The sequence below is a fragment of the Poeciliopsis prolifica genome, unplaced genomic scaffold (assembly GCF_027474105.1).
Source record: "Poeciliopsis prolifica strain line A6 unplaced genomic scaffold, Auburn_PproV2 SCAFFOLD008, whole genome shotgun sequence".
NCBI classification, from domain to species: Eukaryota; Metazoa; Chordata; class Actinopteri; order Cyprinodontiformes; family Poeciliidae; genus Poeciliopsis; species Poeciliopsis prolifica.
In genome coordinates this window covers 6,991,807-7,013,136 of record NW_026562383.1, presented here as the reverse complement: position 1 = coordinate 7,013,136, position 21,330 = coordinate 6,991,807, and the positions used below count along the sequence as shown (strand labels likewise).

General features: G+C 38.7%; 1 protein-coding gene across 1 annotated transcript in view; it reads right to left on the bottom strand.

The window, feature by feature from the left end:
• Window positions 1–196: 196 nt before the first annotated feature.
• Window positions 197–21,330, bottom strand: part of pappa2 (pappalysin 2) — a 65,578-nt gene continuing 44,444 nt past the window's right edge. The window contains exons 22-27 of the mRNA XM_055033384.1: window positions 19,114–19,282; window positions 18,894–19,026; window positions 18,069–18,190; window positions 15,163–15,234; window positions 5,953–6,051; window positions 197–1,206 (exon numbers count right to left, since the gene is read on the bottom strand). Coding sequence (XP_054889359.1) covers window positions 1,111–1,206; window positions 5,953–6,051; window positions 15,163–15,234; window positions 18,069–18,190; window positions 18,894–19,026; window positions 19,114–19,282 — 691 coding nt within the window. The 3' untranslated portion in view covers window positions 197–1,110. The remainder of the gene's footprint in view (window positions 1,207–5,952; window positions 6,052–15,162; window positions 15,235–18,068; window positions 18,191–18,893; window positions 19,027–19,113; window positions 19,283–21,330) is intronic.

The window sequence follows — 21,330 nt, the reverse complement described above, 5'->3', positions numbered from 1 at the left end:
ACTGGAGGGAAGTACAAGCAAAACAAATGTAAAAAAGTAAAAGAATGTAAAGACTGTCATTCTTTGCAGATTGTTTCCCAGCAGCTCACATGCGTACTGTTTGGGTCAGAAGAGCGCTACGTAAAGTATTCTAATATGACTGCATGAATCACCCAAAACCCTTTATGAACAGAGAAATCAGTCAAACAGGACATGATTCAGGTCTGTATAAAGTCGGAATTTATTATGTTGAGTACAAAGTACAGTAAAATATCACAATATACTTTAATTGATCCTATGTACTGATTTGTTCCCTCATTGGTTGGCGACTGACACCAGAATCTGTGTGGATATGGATGAAGTCTGTGCTGAGTGAATGGACTGCCTGACACTTCAGTTCATCTCACCTTCACCGTATGTGCAGATTTGTTTCAGTGGTACTGATAAGAGCATAGAGAGGATAATAAATGTGTTTACAGTCAATATCTGAAATTACACAATGTTCATTTAGACTTAAGAATAACTGTCATAATTGAGCAACTAGACACACGTCCATGTACTGCCGCTTTGGGAAGCCCAGCTGCATAATACAGTAGCACAATAACGTAACGTGAACAGTGATATAAATATAGCAATGACCTGTTTGACTTATAGGTGGCCTTGTGGAATATACTGGATGATGCAGATATACGATCTATACACGTTAGTCTTTACATGTGTTTCTCCAGTAGCCTTCAGCCGTGAGGAGCGGCCCAACTCTAATCAGAACCAGAAACGTACTTGAGCTCATTCATAAGTGATTTGATCCAATTATGATGACTTTATTTCTGGAGGAGGCTGCGGTGTGTTAGGTTCTGATCTCCAAAACAACCTTTTCTAATCTCTTACATCTTAGCTAGGAGCAAGGAAATGTATCATGTCTGGATGTCATTCGCTGTAATGACTCATTGGATGCAGCTTAGCAAGAAAATACAAATGGCATTCAGTCACAATCTTTGTAGTGAAAAATGTTACACATCTGATTTTTTTTTTACTCGTGGTGAATGTGATGCAGTTTGACTTTTGCTTAAGACAGCTTCAGCTTCCTTTCATCTCTGCATCTTATTGCATTCCTCCCCCGGTTCCACCTCTTCAGTCCAAGGTTTTTACTTTGCTCTTGTTTTCTTCGGCATCTGGATCACGGCAAGTGCACTCGTCCTCGCTGCAGTCCGCTCCAAACTGGATGACCTGTCGGTAAACAAACAGAATGATCTGCTAATCGAATTCCCAGACCTGCTGCAGAGATTCAGATCTGCAGCTCTTGTTCTCTGGAAAGGTGCGTGCCTCCTTACAGATGTCTTCTGTTTTTCCCTTTTTGTCACACTCAAGCGTTTCAGATAGGCAAACGGATTTAAATATCAGATTAGATAGCCCAACTAGATCTGAATAGATTTTTTTTAATGATTACACAAAGGGAAAAATGTGATCCAAACCAATCTTTAGCTCATCTCAAATTGGGCTGTGCAGGAAAAACAGATAATCTGTGCAGCAGAGGGCAAGTCCAAATTTCACTACTTATAAAAATTGAAAGCTTTAAAAAAGGCCAGAATTACAACAATCCTGCAAAGAGAATGTTACCAGGTTGTGCCACTATGAGTTTTGAATAGATTTTTTCCGTAATAAATAATGATTTAAAAACAGCTTTTTGTATTTTCCCAGGTTGTCTGTATATTCCTGTCTGATGACATGGAGCATTAAATGTGATGTAATGCTCTAAGGAATGGGGGCAAAAACCTTCTCACAGCACCATGCGTCTTTTAACTACATGCAAGGTCTATGTAAGTTTCACCTACTTGAATTTAAGACTTGTGAATAAAATTCCAGACCTCGACCACAACAGCGATGTACAAAAGAAATGCAGGGGACCAAAACTGTGAAATTGCTGGGGTCTTTTTATGTCTCTTGGCAGCAGCTTTGTGCTTCTCACAGAATGAAATTGGCACATGACTCTCTAGCTAACCACTTAGCTAGCTAGAGAGCCATATGCTAGCTGCTAATGAGCCATATGCTAGCAAGCACATTTTGGCAGCTTGTTACAGGTAGCCTTAATCACCTTCAGTCATGACACAGTGAGTAAAGACGTGTGAACAACAAAACCCAACATAGAATATGAGATTAAATAGTCCCACCACAACAACATTTAAGATTTGTGATGAACATATTTAATGCCAACCAACATTTCTTAAATGAATTTAAAACATTTTAAGGCAGTAATTCTAGATAAATGAATTTAAGGCTTTTTAAGAATGCGTGGATGCCCTGTAAATAGGGGAAAACAAAACAAGCGAAAGTATTGTGAAATACTTTAAGAGGGCCTCCCAGTTGAGTTGTTACATTTCAACTGTTGCAAGGAGCAAAACTCTGAATGGCAAAACCAGAGAATAAAAACCGCGTTTGCTTGGCCCAACCACGCAGCATTGTGCTGGTGCTGAAAGGTAAGCGCCCTCGGTACTCGTCACCTCTCCTCACAGCTTCAAAGAGAGCTCAAACGGCCCTCAGAAGGCAGATAAAGAGCACATCAAATGATCAGATGTTGGCCTTTGAACAGCGAGAGAGACTTGTAGGTCGTTCAGGAGGGAGAGGAGGAGGAGGAGGAGGAGGGAGGAGCGCGCCGCCGTGGAGATGAACGGATGAACACATGTTAGGAATCAACAACAAGAGGCTGCCCGCTCTCGTCTAGGAAGCGAGCCATCACCACAGGTTGCAAAATAAACTCTGGTGCCCCGTGAAGCAGTCTGTTGCAAGGAATATAAACATTTGCTCCCGGAGAAAAGGAGTGGAAGGAAGACTGGGAAAAAGAAACGGGGAGTGGGAGGCAGAGGGAGGAGAAAAAAAACGATGACGACGGCGCGCAGTACGAGTTGGAGGGTAACGAACGTCGCTGCTAATTGCGCCCGCTTTACAGAGTGCGAGAGAGTGGGATAGTCGGGCGGGGGGGCGGCTTCACCGGGGGCTCTTAACAAGCTGCAGGAAGGCCCCAGCAGTGCCATCTAAGATGAGTTGGCACTCATGATAAATATTTCTCTAACGGTTTCATTCTGATTCAGGGATGCCAACTTCTAGGAAGCCTAAGAGCACTCCATTTTTGAAACTTCCTAACAACCTTTGGACGGGGTTCTGTTGCTTCATGCACACAAACAAAAGCCAAGTCATTTGGGTGTTTCAGAGCATGTAAAAGATACCTCCCACTGTTTACTGCAACACACTGAAAAATAGAGCACACATGACGAGAGCGCTTCAATAAGAAGCAGTCAGCTTTGCATGCAATGAGAACCAAACAAGCCTTGCTGTTTTGTCTCTTTGGCAGACACACACACATAGATTCCTATTAACAAGTCGAAGAACGTGGAACTTGGAGCACACAAAATACCTTTTGAAAAAAAAAACGCAAAAAACTGTACTTCTTGAACTTTTACACATCATTTCAGATTTCAACAACAAACCTTAGTGTGTTTTATGAAGGTTTTTACAGATAAAAATTGGAAAAGTCTGACGTACAATTTTTGTTCAGTTCCACTGATTCGATATTTCGTAGAACCACCTATTGCAGATTGAAACGTGTTTTGGGGCCTGGCCATTTTACCGATTTAGCACTTTGATCTAACCCTGTAACTCCGCCCATATTTTCAGCGTCTTTGTCTATGAAGACGTGTTTTCCATCTGCAAACCATTTTTCAGGACTATCTTGTATTAAGCTCCATTTTCCGGAAATGTTCCCTACTGAAGAGAAACCTCCTCACCACAAGAATCGTGAGACCCAATAGGTGCAGTAGCCATTAAGCACAATTACTGAGTTTCACAGTGTAGATTTTGTGTTTTTTTTCTCACATATACCGCGTTATCTGTAGGCCTGATTTGTGGATTTCGCAACTCATTACTACTGTCAGCAGATTTTCTCCTTCAAATGATGGATTTGTGCGGCTTCAATGTTACCCAGGGCGTTATGGCCATGTTTAACTAAGCCTTTTGTGCCATACCGTTTCCATTCATAGATGATAAGACTGAGCAGAGCTTAATGGGATGCTTAGAGTTCAGGATATTTTTGATAAGCTGACCCTGCTTTCAAATTCTCCACAATTTTTACCTAAATCCTTTGTTTGCTGTTCATGTGATCTTGTTTGATTATCAAAAAGCTGGATTCTATTTCTTAATTCGCATATAATTAAACTATTTAAGGGTATCAGAGTAAATGGATTCATCCAAATTTAAAGGAAAAATTAAGGACATCGGCGCTCAGAAATCAACTCGTTGATAAATTATACATTATACATGTATATAATGTAAACAGCACTGCCAGAGATGCAACAAGTTTATAGCAGGTGTGTGAACGATCTAATGATCTAATGATCTAATTATCTAATGATCAGACTGCTGATTCCAGCCAGTCCACATTGTTAGCAGAACTAGAGGGCCACTGGAGGCTTGGGCCGGGCCTGCACTGAAGCATCCATACACTACTTTGTTGATTTACCACATCCAGTATCCCAATGTAGGCACATTTAATTTTCTTTTTTGTGAAGTGTCAAAATGTGAAGGGTTTGATGGACAGAATCATTGTCCAAGACACAGTAGTAGAAATTTTAGCTCCTCATCTGCGTGTTTGAGATTTGTATGAAACAAAAATTAAACAAACTGGAGTGAAACCCAGTGCATAATTTTCTTGAGTACCAGTGGTGGAAATAGACCATCCTGTGTTGAAGCCTGTAATTTGTCACACCTGCATGACTCCATACAAACTGTGAATTTTTGCAAAGACACCCACTAACCCCCCCTCCGGTCCCAACCCCTGCTCCGTACCTCCGCTGCAGTCGCGGTCAGGATGCCGACTCTCCCGCCGACTGAGCTTACTTCCTCAAAATATGACCCCCGCTTGCTGAGCTGCTGTTTTACAGTGGCCGAGAAAACCACAGAGCGTCAGACACCTCTAGCTGCTCCCACACTTAAAACCCCCCGTTCCATACCACGCCCTCCCCCCTGCACTCCAGTAAAATAAAAGCAGTTAGTGGCAGTCTGGCAGCTCATTTATTATGACGGCAGCTACAGACTCGCTGAACTCCTGCTCGGCTGAGGAAGGAGCTGCCAGTGAGTCATGGCGTGCTGCGGACATGAAGGAGACAGCGGAGGTTCGGCCAACTGTAGGCCGTACGAATTAACGGGCAGGGCCCCCCAAATGAGGGAATATGTGGTTGTACAGTAGCCAAAGAGGGGGTATTTTTGAAAAAAAGTATTGGGGGAGGAGTGTGGACTTCCCTAATGTCCACATGGGAGAGACGTTGTCATGAAAGCATGGAAAAATAGGAAGAAAAATGTGTTTATCCAGGGGCAGCTGAGGGAACAAATGGCTTGTGGTTTCCTGCGCTGCTTGACCTGGACTCACTCATTATTATTCATACCATTTCTCCTAGCCACCCAATAGGTGCAGTAGCCATTAAGCACAATTACTGCAATGAGATACTTTTTTTAGTGAGTAAACATCCAGTGGTTTCCTAAAACGTATTATGCCTGAACCATAAAGGAAACCTTCTTCAGTCAGTTCATATCCCTTAGTTTCCTTATGCAGCTTTTAATGACATAAAAATCAGAAGCAGGGAGTTGTACATAGTTGTACATAGGTGCAAATCTGTGTTTTTACAATGTGACCAAGTCCCCTCTGTTGTTTCTGAGCACATTAAACAGACCAAACAGCCACAGGTACTAACAGGAGAAAGGAAACTAACATGAATCCGTGTTTATTTGCTTAGCAGAGGTCTCCTGCACCGCAGCACAGCACTCCTGCCAAAACCAACTTTTTTCTACAACTGTAAACAGGAAGAATCTGAGTCTGAATGTAGCTTAAGCATCTAAGCTTCATAATGATTCCAGAATACTAAACTCTGTCCTAAGAATCTGATGGAAGAGACATCTGACAGCGTTAAAAGGGAGGGAAATCGATACCTTTCGAGTGGAGAGAGTGGACGAGCAGCAGTCTCCTCCGTCGTACTGGCAGTAGGCCCGGTTGTTGATGGTGTCGCACCAGCCGTCCCCTCCGAAAGGCTAAACAGGAGAAAAACAAGAATCAGGAGACGTTCTTCCTGCAAATTGTCATTCCCCCCTCACAGAGCACAAAAAGCTGGGAGGGCAGAAGATGAAACCATGACTCAAGACTTTACCAGGAAACAGATTTTCTCGAAGTTGTTCACATCGTCATACAATTAAGTTGTTTAGGACAAAATGTCAGTGAGACAGATCAAAATAAACGCAGAGTATTTCAAGTCTGATCCAAGCTGCATAATCAAAAATATCTGAAAATCTGTTGTGAGTTTAATGGTGGTTGTAACAGGGTGGCCAATGAAAAACAAACAATGACCTCTGTCCAGACCTGGATGTTTGTTCAACAAAAAATCTGATTTCCTGAGCAAAGTAAACCAAGTTGCAGCGTTTGACGTAAATCCAATAAAAGTGGCTTTAAGTCTGGGAGTAAAACCAAAAAAAATGTTCACTGCAACGGTAGAAGTAGTCACAAACAGTAAAGAAGTGCCACATGTTGAAGTTGCACTACTTTACAAAATAATTTTTCTTTGATCGGTAATATTGGATTTGATCCTGCCGCATACAGATTATACAGTCATGTAAGTGTTTATGTTTGGTACTTTACATCCTTTTTTTGCCCGTCATAAACCAAAGGTTCAGGTCAACTTGGAAATCAAGGTTCCAAAGTCTAGAGGAAGAGTGAAAAAGCACAGATTCCAAGTTGCTTGAGGCCCAGTGAGAGGTTTTGAAAAGTCTGATATTTTGGGTTATGTCATCTACTGTTTTATCATGTCCAGACCCAGAATAGCCACTTACCTTTGGTACGACCTCATGCCGGGATAGAGGATGTTGTAAAAGGAAATATAGTCGCCCCTAAAATCCCAAGTATATCTCCAACATTTATCCGTCCTCTGAAGATCTTAAGGAAAATGGTAGCATGGATGAATTATAGCTTTCGAGCCACAAAGGTCTGTATAAAATTCCTCCAGCAGAACAGCCGGGATCTCGAGTTGATATTTTTGGCTAGGCCTCCTCATATATTCTACAGCCATCCTTCAATATCTCCTGGCCTTATTTGCTGTTCAGTAAAACAGTCAAGGCTGCTTGTTAGCAGAATTGTAGTGTAGTACCTTGGTGGATCGCTGTGTACCCTGTAAAGTCAATATCCAGGCCAGATGGTTTATGTTTTGAGCTGTAAAAACACCAATGCCATATTTATATTGTATATCTGCATTGTAAATTGTTGACTATGTCACAATCTTATCATTTTTCATTTTTAATGTTTGAGCAGGACACATTCGGGTCGAGCTGAGATCATCAATAGAAAAGAGACAGTGGCAAAAAGCGTATTTAAATCAGTAAGGAGGGCTATGCGCTAAATTTTTTAGCTAATAATCGTCTTTGAGGGTTTTATTGAAGAGGAGAAAGGGCTATGGGATAGCTGAAGATTAATGTGTGATTTGTAAAAGCCAAGCCTTAAATAGAAGGTGGCAAGAAACAAACTGTCGTGAATTGCTTGGGTATTTGGTTGATATAATACACATTCAACACCAAAACTCATGCACATCTTTGGCACAGAACTTGTCTCCTCCCTGAGCGGTATGATCAGTGGACATTTCTGTGGTGTTTGTTCTTGCATATTTTACTTTTGAACAAATGAATGTGGCACCTTCTGGCATCTGGGAATTATTCCTACGGATGACTCAGACTTCTAATGATTTCTTGGCATATTTATTTTGATTTTCCTATGATGTCACTCAAGGCAGCAGCGTGTTTGAAATGTTACACTAACACGTTCGCCTCCATCTAACTCAAAAAGTTGGGGGTTAACCTATTAGAACCACACAAAGATATTTATCATCTGGGTTTTTCCACATTGTTTAAATGCAGTGATCTTAGTGTAAGTAAACACAAGGACTACTAAGAGGCACTGTGTCTTTTCCACCTTTTGGGGCAATTTCTTTCTCATTAAATGTACATTATAAACTCCCTCAGAGGAGTTGATTTTATCTTGTAATAAAGTATCTGTAAAGCTCTCAAACAGAACTGCTAGAACTTGATGTTTTGTCTGTCTTTATCGTTCAAGGGCCCATTTTCCGGAAGGAAATTCCAGAAACAAATAATCAGGTATACTGTTAACTTTGTCCGGTCTCTTAAAGCTGCTGCGGGGAAGAACAAACTCAAGCAGCGGTCCCAGAGTATTTAAGAGGAGACAGTTGCCAACCGCGATGCTTAAGATTGATTAGTATGTAGCTTGATGCTTCCTGTGGTGGTCCTTTAGACAGTGAGATGTTATGTATGAAAAATCTAAAGTGAATGAAAACATTACATTGAGTATACTGATTAATGACCTGAGACCTTGAGTGCTTTTACACTGGAGTCTGTGTGTTTGGGAAGATGCAGAATATTTTCTGGTTTTGGCCTGCCTGCGTGAGCAATATCATAAATCAATTTACTCTGAGTATATTAAGTACAGGAGCCTTTTCACATCTTATTTAGCTGACCTGATACTAGCACTTTATAAATAAGCAGAGATACATTCAATATCTAGTACATTTTGTCTATAATTTCTGGTGATTGGCAGTTCGTAAATGTGCTTTTCTTGGCTTTGTCGTCAGTTGCACACATATTTAAAGTGCATGTGTTTTTTAAAGGTTTTGTTGGCTCTAGTGGCCTTTATTTGAAAGTACTTTGACAAGAAAGGGGGTTACGAGAGAGGGGAAAGACATGCAGCAAATTTCACCAGGCCGGGAATCGAACCTGCAACTACTGGCACGAGCATTAACCCTCAGTATATTGTTTGCCCTCTCCCCCTGCGCCACCACAGCACCCCCAAAGTGAACTCCACAGAGTCAGACCCCGGCTGCTCCATACCAGGGGTCATACCAAATTCTGCAACCATGTAAGTCATTAATACTTACATGCAAATAAATGCATGCAATCGCTCTCTGAGGTCATAGAATAGGATTGGTCACAGAATTTGGTGCAACACCCGGTCCAAATGTTTCAAGTAGCTGAAGTACTTCTTGTACATTTGCGATCACTTTGGGCTTGAGGTGGTTTTAGAGAGCAGAAATAATTCCAATGACTTTGAGAAACTGTTTTAATTTATCTACTACAAATTCCAACTTTTGAATCCCTGGCTTGGTCTAAAATGCATCATCAGCTCAGCTCATTCAAATCCTACGACAGAGACGCCATGTTTGAACGCAACATGACACAGACACCAAACCAAAGCAATCGATTTCACAGGATCAACTTAAGTCCACTGACTTTGATGACTGGGTTTGACAATTTAAATTATTTCACAACTGTGCTCACACAGGAGCTATGAAATAAATAAAAACACGGTGAAATAATTAAATATATTTTAAAATAAAAGTTTTCTCTAAAAGGACATTTTATTATTTAAGTTCATTATTTAAAAAGATGGATTTAATCATTTCATTTGATTATTTATTGCATTTTTCATAATGTAATGATATATTGATGTATTTGATCATTTAATGCAGTAAGAAATTTAGTAGTGAGTCAATTATGTTTCTGATCATTTTATTATACATGTAATTAATTAATTTTATGGTATTTTTACTTATATAATTTTACTTATATAATCCAGCCCTCCATATCACACAGGCAAGCACAGAAGAGTGATGCCCCTACAGGGAACTGCACGCAGCAGGCCAGCTGGTTTCTGTGCGATCTTTTCACAATAACTCCCCTCCGACCGGAGACAAAAGCAGCAGCCAACCTCACATCTAGTTTTCATAAGTAGTCCTCTTCCCAGTGTTGTTTCTTTCAAGAAGAGCATGCTCTATCATCATCACCTGTCAAAAGATTGCAAAACATTCATTCTATTGAATTCTTTCTACCAAGTATGGCTATCGTTCTTTATGCAGCAGACGTTGTGTCAAGTTGCTTCCAGAAATGGAATCAAGCTATCATGGGTCAGTGTAATAATAATAAGAAGAAGAAGAATAAATAGAAGAAGAAGAATAGTAATGTATATATATATGTTTCCCTATTTTTTAGTATTATTTTGTCAAACAGTATATAGAGGTTTGTGCGCTTATGATGGGAGAATTTTCCATCTTGAAAAAGTATTCACATATCTTAAACACATTTCAAGGACAATGATTCAAGGTTTGTATATATTTGTAGAAATTGATGCAAGTTACCGATTAATGAGTTAAACTAAAGTTGACAAATCTTATCGATCACCTAATGATTAATTGATAATAAAAAAACCCCTGTTTTTATAGAAAGCCACTCTACAACACAAAGAGCTTTAAAAAAAAAAGCATATTATAATATTTTGTGTCAATTGTATCAAATATTAAACAAATTACCTCACGCATTATTAAACTTAGATATTTTATTAACAAAAAAAACAGAAAGCTAAAAAGATTAAAATATGTGAAACACATAATGAATAGAGATATGTAGCAATATCATTTAGAGACAAAGTATCATTTAAGTGAAAGATTAAGCTTTGCTCGCCTTTGCAGCACATCGGTAATTTTGAATGGGGGAGTTGACGCTGTTGAACAATGCAGCTCAGCTTGATGAATGCAATTATGGTGAGACTGGAGGAGCTTGTTGAGTGTTTGCACAACTGCAGAACTAAACAACATCTAATTAAATGATGTTGTTTAACTTTTCCATGAAACTACTTAAGAAAAATGCTGAGTGGGATTTATATTTTTGAATGAAACACTTAGGTTATTCAGTGTGTGCAGGGTTGGTTGTCTCTATTATGATGGTCACCCTTAAACCTATTTTCTTTGTTGGTTGTAATCCCACACCTGCATCGTTTTTTATTACAAATGTTATTATAAAATGCACACTAACTCCTTTCTGTGCACAGGAACATTCCAGATTAACCTTAGTTAACACAATAAATCAGGGCTTATAAACCTAATTTACTCGTCATCTGCGGCTTTGATTAGAAATCTTTATGATCTATAGACATGGTTTGATTGGAGGAATCTTTTCCGGGAGCCAGGATAACTTTCTTGACTCACTCTTTGCCTCCCTTCTTTTCCGCTGCATCTACCAAGGTATAATCAGATTACTCAGGTAGGAATTTACCCCAGAAAAGGCTCTGGTAGGGAGCTTTTTTCCCTTTTTATTCAGGCTGCGATATTGGATTGGAATTTTTTTGTGTTTTTCCTCTATAAGCATTTCAGAACGGCTTAATTTTCCTCCGTGTCCTGTTTCAGTCATCACCTTCAACTTCCATACACTTTTTGTTAATTTAACTTTAATAGATTTTAGGCAGCCAACTTTTTTTTGGACATCTCTGGTGTGGAACAAATCCTTAAAAAGGAACTAATTTAGGGTTTTAAATTCTTTAAGTTGGAGCTTGGAAATAAAATCAACCATTATCTCCATGGATCATTAATCGATATTAGGTTGGAAAAAAGTGACGTAATTTCCGATTACTTTTGCGCTCTGGAAAGAAACACGGAAGTTTGTATCAGTCAAATTCTTTTGGAGTTACTCTAGAGATGTTAAAAAGTGCAATCACTCCGACAGAGTAACAGTTTATACATTTTGCAATGGGAAAAAAAGAAATCACTATGACACGCGGTGATCAGAAACAGCGGAGTTCAATAAAAATCAATGCTAGTTGCATATCTTTCAAAGCTTGGACTGATTTTATTTTGTTTTCTAACCATAACTCAACTAATCGAACCAAAATAATCACAGAATAATGTTTTATTCTGATTTCATAGTTTGTGATCCTGGACTCTGCTGTTGCTGTGATTAGTCACCTTCCTATCCAGATCACAGAAGCCGCATGCAAGACCAATTTAGAAAGTTGTATTGTAAATAATTGGACTTCTAGGTTGGACTTTGTTTTATTGCTGAAGCAGCAATAAGACAACTCTCCTACAGTAGGAGAGCCCTTTTCAGCATCAGCAGATGGGATTTATATAAACAACCCAGCGTTGTTGCCCACAGTTGAAATGCACACTACCGGCTAACATAGACGGTTTTGGGATATTAGGCTCCGGGTGGGAAAAAAACAAAGTCTAGATCACGCTGCCAAAATGTGCCACATATTGGAACAAAAATCTGGCTAAACAGATGACGCAAATATGTGGTTACAATTTAAAAAGGTATGTAACTGCCCTCTACTACTCCTTTGGCAGTTCTTACCTTTGTATTAAAACATGCTGTGCCATCTGTAAACAGTCTGTTCAAGAAACACAACTTTGAAAAAAAAACAGCATTTTGGTGCTATACTTACGGTTTTCACTGCAGTTAGATCTCTTTTTGCAAGGAGGAACAGGACACAGACATTGGCAGTTTTTGGTGAGGTCTTTACATAATCATAGTAGTCAAAACAAATGTGGCCAGAAGTAGCCAGCAAAGTACTGGGCTTCTTCTGTTGTAATAAATGCTCTGAACATGTCAGAACACAGCACTATTTTTTATTATATTATTCTGACTGCTTTCATCTTTGAGGTAAGCATTTTTTTATCCTTTATAGCAATTTTTTTGAATATGAGTAAATTAGTAGAATAAAAACAAACTTAAATACAAGCTTTGCCAGATGATTTGGATGGTCTCAGAGGCGAGTAATTCTGCTTCACTCATTGCTTTAATATTTCCTTAGCTGTAACTGAATTCAGATGTCTGTCACTTTTGTGATGAAGGTGTCAGCACAGCGACTATCAACCAAGCGGCAACCAACCATTCGTCCACCTCCTCTGCCAAAATGCCTCTTGTCAAATGATGCTGAAGCTGATGCATTTAATTGGCTCACCGCTACTCTCTTGTGTTGCACTGTTTTGCTCCAATTGTCGAGACACATTTTCAAAGACACTTCTTGGATCAAAAGAAGTGTTTTTTTGTTGTTGTTGTTGTTTTTCTCTCTGATACACCCGTTTCTAAGAGGTCAAGCGTTTTCAAATTCTGGCTGCCGCACAAAGACCGATAAGAAGTCTGAGCTGACTCACACTATCAACGTGGATCCAGACACACAGCATGAGAAGGAGAGGGAGCAATGGCATCTGGATGAGATCTGGCACACATCACATGCAACACATGTGGTCCGGTATAATTTACTGAGCTGTAATGGAGGAGCGGGTTTTAAGCAATTGTTTTGCCTAGCAACATTCATGGGAAGGTTGGAGGGAAAATGTAGAGCTGGCAGGTATGACGAATATTTTAATACCATGAGACATCAACAGTTTATGTGTTCCATTCGTAGCTTCAGCCTTCCCTGAGCCCAGACGATGAATGTTAAATCAAAACTACCTGGGTTTATGATTTCACATGATTTACACTTCCTGGTAAAATGTCGCTGTTAAAAGATGCAATAAGCAAATGTTACAAATTTTGTCAAAAACAAGCCAATGGTTTCACATGAAGCTTTTGGGCCACAGAACATTCAAAACTAAAATATTTTTGTCCTTTAATACCATTCTGTCTTGGATACAGATTTCAGGGTCAAATGAATTTCAGCGCTTAAATCAGTGTACTATTTATACACCTGCTGTTTCTACAGAATGATCTTCCAACAGTGACATACGTCATTATGTATGACTGATTTCTATCCTGCTCATGAAAATATTGAGAAGAGAAAAATAATGAGTCATTAAATTAATTTCACTTCTAACCAAAAAAAAAAAACTTTTAAATTAAATAAAGTACCTCTAAAAATATTTTCCAACTCAAGAACAAAAGAGATGAGTTTATTTTAACAATAGAGTACAAATAAAATAATAGCATGAATAACTGATCTGTATTTAATACATAGATCGGTGCTTCATTCCAGGAAGGGAGCAGCCTGGTGAGATCCTGGTTCAGCACTAGAGAGGATGGAGGTGCTTTCCTCGCTTAGCAACTTCGGAAAATAGTTAATTCATTATCAAACCCAGTTTCAACTTTACTGTGCAAGTTTTAGGAGAAAATCCCAAAATAATAGTGAGGACTGATAGACGAAAGGACAGCAGGGCAGATTAACAGATTAAAAGACAGATGGACTGATGAATAAATGGATTGTTTGGCAGAGGGGACGTAAACTGGATGGATGGACAGGCTGGGTGAACTGAAACAGAGATGGATAGACGGACGGGTAGAAGGACGAATGAACATGTTAAAATTGGCTGGACGGACGAAGGGACAGACTGGCGAATAAAAAAAAAAAATCGGATTTCCAAGTACTCAAGTTCTGTCACCCATTTCCCAGGCTTTTAAAAAATAATTTTCCTAGAAATATCCAAACATTTCTTAGAAACCAGAGTCACACAACAGGACGTTATCCTTTTCCCTACAGAGGAGCTCCAGCATGCACAACGCTGACACTACCTAAACCAAAACAGAGAGATTTAAAAACATTGCGTCATGATGAGTGATTAATTTAAAGCTAACCTAATCCAGTAATCGATTCATTTTCCTTTATCAGATAACTCATTAGGCTTGGCAGGCAAAGGCAACATTTGGAAAGGCTAGACTCTCTGGAAGAAAAGGCTCTTTGGATATATTTTAAAAGGATTTTTGTGAAGTGCAGTACGAGGGTATCGGTTTCAGCATGAGATTTCTCTTTGTGAAATATGAACCAAGTTGCACACTGGCTCCGGTATTCTAAGTCGTGATGACAACAAGAATGGAGCGTGTTTTGCCTCATGTTTGGTATTACTGGAAGAACCTGGCTGAGCCACAACATCTAATGAGGTTATACCTAAAAGTGGCTTGTTCATACAAAGGAGAAAACACTCTACACAACAGTATGAACAGAGCAGGAAAACGTAAACAGCCTAACTTATTAAATGATAAATTCCACATTACTGTGGAAAGATGCAAGAAAAATTGAAAACTAGTCTCTTTTTATTGCGTTTTCGTTTTCCACTTTTCGGGCCTCTATAAATATCCCATCTGTGACAAGGAGAAGATAAAAATGCTAATTCAGGCACACTCCACTCCAGTGAATCATTGTGTTTGGCAAAACAATATCAGTCTATTCTAAAACAGATACTGGTGTGAGCTTAAAACCTCGGTGAGACTGAAATTTGGATGGAACATTGTTTTCTGTCATTGTTGGCCTTTGTGGGCAAATGAATAGTTTAAAAGGGAAAAAGAGGGATTTTGTTCGTCCAAAACCCCCTCTGTTGTTGCTCTTACCTCACATGACTGGATACAGTGGATGTTTTCGGGGTCAGGATACCACTTCATCATCCCGGTGCAGATTATGCTCTAAAAGAAAAATCCACATGCGTATAAATGTATTTGTTAAAAGGTTTCGCTATGGAGAACAACATAACATTTAATCACCAACACATGTTCACATGATTTTCTGTCATGTTGATGCTCACAGTTACAACCAGAGACATTAATGGGGAATGACATACAGCTAAAAACAAGGATTTGTTACAGCACAAGAAGTACTATAATATCTGTATTGGAATCGCTATTGGCAGTTATGGTGCCTCGCAAAAACAGCAAACTCCTTTACGCTTTTGATATTTTGTCATGTTCCTACCACAAAATGCAACATATTTCATAAGTATTTTTGTGTGATTAACTGACACAAAGTAGAGTATGAATAAGATATAGAACAAACCTTTTTTTAGAAATCTGAAAAGTGCAGAGTGCATATGTTTATCGCCTCTGATTCAATTTTGAAGTTTGCTGCAAAATTATGAATTGGATACAATTCCTGACTTTGACTGGACTGTTTTAAGCACATGAATGTGGTTTGATCTAAACAATGCCTCTGGCAAAAGGCGTAGGGTCATTTTCTGTTGGAATGTGAACCTCCACTCCCAGTATCCATTTTCTATATATTCAGTATTTTACATAAAGCATCGCTTGCTTAGCGATGCAACTTGTGATCATTTTAATAACATAGAAACATTTTTAGAATTATTTATTCAAACTTATACAGTTATGTATTCAGATAAATGTCTTGATGGCAGCACAAAGTGTTTGAAATTAACAAAGCTTGGGTACAATCTTGATTAAGATCAATGTTTTTATTATTAGTATTAGTATTCAACTGAATAAATCCCCACATTTGTGCCGTGAACTTTTGTAAGGCAGAGGCCTTGAGTTTTTTATTTGACCCCAGTAAATTACAAGGTGGTTAGTAGACAACTGATTGACTAGTAAATATGGATAAGGAAACTGGATCCTCCCCAGAGACTTTCCTGTGCAGCCTGACATCGCAATAAAGACCAGGTTCTGAAGTTTTCAAGATAACACAATGCCTTGAAATCGCTAAGCAGCGCCAAAGATATGGCGTAAGTAATCAGACCTCAGTGCAAGTATTTAACCTTGGCACAGAAGGACAAACAGGCTGGCTGGCTGACTGACCACCCAAAAGTGAGGCAAAAGCGAAGCATTCTATGCAACATCAACGCAAAAGTGATTTTTCAGATATGATATTGGGTAACATGATCCTCCTTTCGAGCAGAACAAGCACAGCAACTCAGTCTCAGGACCTGACATTCCATTCTCTCGCACACTTGTATACACTGTATGTTTTGGAGATGTGTGCAGTTCCTAAAAGACCTGACGTTAACTGAAACGTTTACCCGCGCTATCTCCCTATGATTTCCAGTAATACAAAAACACTTGAACTAAATCAAACAAGCATTTACACACACAGGATGGATTTTATGATGTGATTAGCCGGCACACCGGGGAATTAAAGTATTTTCAAGAAAACTCTTTAGGATTAAATCTAATATCTGATATGAAACATATTTGCATGTATCCATTTGTTCCCGTCCAATTTTTGAGCCCTGGGAGTAGTGAGGGTTGTGGAAGGAGGGTAAACCTCCAGCTGGATCTAGAGCTCTGTATGGTCAGCTACAAGGACAGATAAACAAGTCAGGGCTAAATAATTAATTCTGGGAGAAAACTAGTTAGAGATCTTTATGGATTTGTCTTGCAACATTAAAATAATTATCTTAAACGTAGGTGCACAGTGGTTGTTCATATCAAATGCATTTTCTGTCTTTTACAAAAGGTTTATAATTTTGTTCTGTTTGTTGTCTCTCACCTCCATTGTCTATGTTGTGAACAAAGTTGGTAATTGTCAGTAAACTTAAGTTAGGGTTGAGCACAGGTTTCTCGCTGCTGCTGTTGTTCAGAGCACCAGATGTTTGCATGAATTATTCATTCTGATGAGTGTTTTGAAAGTCAGACCTCTTTGTCAGTGGATCAACTTTCATTGCATCCAGGATAAGTTGCCTGGCAGCAAGCAGGCAAAACAACCACAGTTTAGTAATAATTATCACAAGTTTCCAAATGGTAGCAAAACCACAATTGTTGTTTAAACCAGTAAAAAGCTACTAGCTCTGCTGTTTCACCACCTCCACCTTCATTAGCAAACAGCGAAAAATATACTTGGACATAAATGAGGTCAGATTTGTTTACTGATTTTTACAGCATTTTGTTCCCTCTCCTCCTCTGCTTTAAAACAAAGTCATTAACCTGAAGATAAATAGGATGAAGTAAACATTGGGATAAATTTATTTCCAAATGCACTGGATGTAAATTCTGCACAGCCTCAGTCAGAAATATCACAATATGGAGATGAACCAATTCTAGCTTGAGCTACTGAGTGTGAGATTAACCAAGTAAGAACAGCACAGTTTGTGTTTTTAGGCTTAAAAGTTTAACATATATCAAAAAAAGACAATCAAGAGCAACAATTCCTAGCTAGTACTGATTGTTTCAGTAATATTATTAGCATTTATTTTATATATATTCATATATTTTACATATATTATGATATTATTCAGCCAGCCAGCCTGTTTGTCACGCTTCCAACATATTGAATTGCCATTACCAGCCATTTGTTCAGCTAAGCACTTCGCTCTTCACAATGGAGGATTGTTTACAGCGGAGGCGATTTTCAGTAAGCTTCATAGCATCAAAGTTTCACTTGGTGCCACACCTCCACCAAGCAGTAATTACTCAATAGCAAAGCAACAAATCCTCTGTATGAAGAAAAGTGCAGAACAAGAGGCCGTTTTTTTACCAGGCTAGCAAAATTTGATTCAATAGTAAAACTGACTGACCTGTACTGTGCTAGGCTGCATCCAGTGCTTCAAGGTGCCAGGTGTAGTACCATTGGACAGAACCACTGGGTCATGCAGAACCATGTCCAGAGCAACAACACATGTAGGGTAGCACATATCACCTGGAAAGCAGTTTTTTCAGATCATGTTCTCTTCGGGTACAAAAACATATCATGCTGCCAAAATAAATGTGAAATTCTCCAAGTATGACAAATGATCAGAATTGATAGAGTAAAAAATAAATGAAATAAAAATATCAATAAATCTGTGCTTCAGAGAAAATTAAGTATCTCACTCAACTCAACAAGACCTGCCACCTGGAGGAGGTATCTCATACTCTGTTGTCACTTGAAAGAGCAAACTTCAACTCTTGACTATTATTGTTGGCCCTCTATGAGGAGTGACTTCTTGATGCCCATGAGACTCTAAATCCACCCTGATTTTAAATATCAGATTTTGTCAGGTTTGACTTATGATTCTTTCAAAAAATTTTGTCTCCCAGTCTATCAAAACAGTTATCTTTCCAGATGTTTCTTGGATTTTTTTTCTTTCTCCTGATATTTATAAAGGAATCTGGACCAAGTTTTTATAGCATGAACTGGATAATTACTTAAAATCTGAAACAGGGATTGTTCAGGAAACTGGAAGTACTTCAAGTGTCAGAACAAACGTACTTGAGTATTGACAAAATGCTGTTCTAAAAACAAGAATATGATCCTGAAACAGTGATTTTTAAGAAAACATTTGTTTGAAGGGAATAAATTTGTTTAGGTACATTTAATTTAATAATTAACACATGCAGCTTTCAAATCTGCTTTGACTCACCAATATTCATCCCCTGATCACAGCTGTACTCAACGTAGTGGAGATTGGGGGGAGCAGAGCATGAACCCTGGAGCATGGAGCACATAGTAAACTCTGCCGTCCACTTGCCATCCTTAGTGCAGCGAATTTCACTCTAGAACAATCAAAGACACAAAAATACACAATTAATGTTCTACAAAGAGCAGCACTTGCTTTTCATCTGACTAGACAAGGCGTTTACATTTTCTGTGGCATCCGGGCACTGCAGGGTGCAGCGGGTGTTGTAGCGCAAGCCGTTGGTGCAGGTATACATGCCCTGGAAGACGTCCGGAAGAGCTGGGCAGGATATTGGCTCACAAGCATTTTCCTCCCACTGTCCGTCCTCCAGGCACTCTAATTTGAAGTACTTTCTACAGAGAACAACAGTAAATGTTCTTGAAATTAAATATTTATATCCTCTTTTTAAAAAGGCATGTATATATTTTTGTTGCTGTCCGATTCAAAGTCAAACTAAAATTGTCCTGTTTTAGGTGAGTTTTATTTGGGCTCCAAAGGTTAATTAATGTTATAACAAGTATAGAAGACAGAAAGGGTAGACAAAAATCTAAGAAACATACTCTCAAAATCTAAAAATGAGTCTATACAAGATTGAGAGAGAACCAGCCCTGTATGTTATCAACCAACAAACTTAACTCCCACTTAGACAGTTGGAATTACTCAAGCTAGGAGTTAAATGCCAGACCAATGAATCAGTCATTTGCTTTTGTTTTTTTTTCCTTTATCCAAGTCAGAAGTTTACAAGCATATCCCTTGTATTTGCCAGAATTCACTTTTAAACTTTATCACTAGAGTCAAATAAACCCTGTATATTTTTAAGATATTAGTCTGCTGAAATTTTGGGCTATTCCATGTAACCGAACTGCTGTCACTGTGTCAGTTTTGTAGGTCGACTTGCTCACATGCGCCTCTTCAGCTTTGACGACACAATTTTTAACTATAATCCAGCACAACTAATTACCTTCAAATTAACAGTGCTAAATTATAATCACTCTTCCAATTAGTGAATAAGGTCCACCCACCCATCTTTCTCATCAAATGGCTACTTCCTAACTTCAGCGGTAATTGGGTAGCAGGTGATTAACACTTTATCAAGTCCAGAGTAGGGCTGTAACTAACAATAAATTTGGTAGTCAATAATTCTAGCGGTTATTTTGATAATCAATCAAATAAAAAGTTGCCACGTACTTCAGATTTACATTTACATCTTTTTTATACAATATGAAAAATACATTAAAATGCAAATAGATAATTCAATTCTTTTTTAAGTTAAGAAAATAGACAACATTATTGCCTAAAATGAAATAGCACCATTCCTTTACTGACACTCGGGTCTTTCTGCTCAACGTATCAATACAGTGTAGATAATGTTTTTCGATTAACTGATGAATAATTGGATAGCAAAAGGTGCTTAATGGAAGATTTTCTTCACAGAATTTGAACTAGGTGAGCCAAGAGACGTTTCTAACAAACAAGGAAGGCTTTTTTACCTTAAATGCAAAATGTGTATAATTTTAGTACAGTTTTGGCTTAATTACTGCTTTGACTGTTTGCCAGGGTCAGACAAAGTGGGGGCTCGAACTGGCAAGCCACCAGCTAAAGAATGAACCTCATGAACCATTGTCACCCAGAACTGCCCTGAACAGGTTGCCAGTTCATCACAGGGCAACACATGACTGCCAAATATGCACAAACACACTCTTACATAAGGCCAATTTATAAAGACCAGTTAAAGAAACAGTCCTGGTTTTGGACTTTGAGAGGAAGCCAAACAACTCAGAGAAATCCACACATGAATGGGGTGAAAGATCCCCGGCCAGGATTTGAACACAGGCTGCAAGGCAACAGTGATACCCACTAAGCCCCATGCTGTATTGGTCTGTCACATGAAATTCCGATAAATTCCACAAGAATTCAAGGCTGAAAGGGTTGAATATTTTTGCAAGGCTCAAAATTTTCAGTATAAATTGAAGTTGTGTGTGAAATTCTGAGAAAAAGTTGACTGAACGAACACCACGCTGCATCACATATTCAAAATAGAATATGAAACGCCCCATTAAGTGCATCCATAAAAGCTGAGATTCCTTGAGGTTTATTTTAACAAAGTCAAGACTGTTGGTTTAACGTTTTGGTGATTTAATAACAAAAACATGGCTGTTCCCATTTAGCAGCAAAATAGATCTCCTGTCTGCACTGTGTCAAAGCAAAAATATGTGTTATAATATCCATTATTAATGGTTTACCTTCTAAAGTAAAAATGTAAAATGCCATTTATGGCTGTTTAATGGCTGCTCGTGTTCAGCTTTACATGTTGGACTAATAAAGCATCATGGGTTGTTAAATTGTTTACGCAAGATGTAACTCATAAAAGCACCAACCAATTAAATGATACATAAAGAAA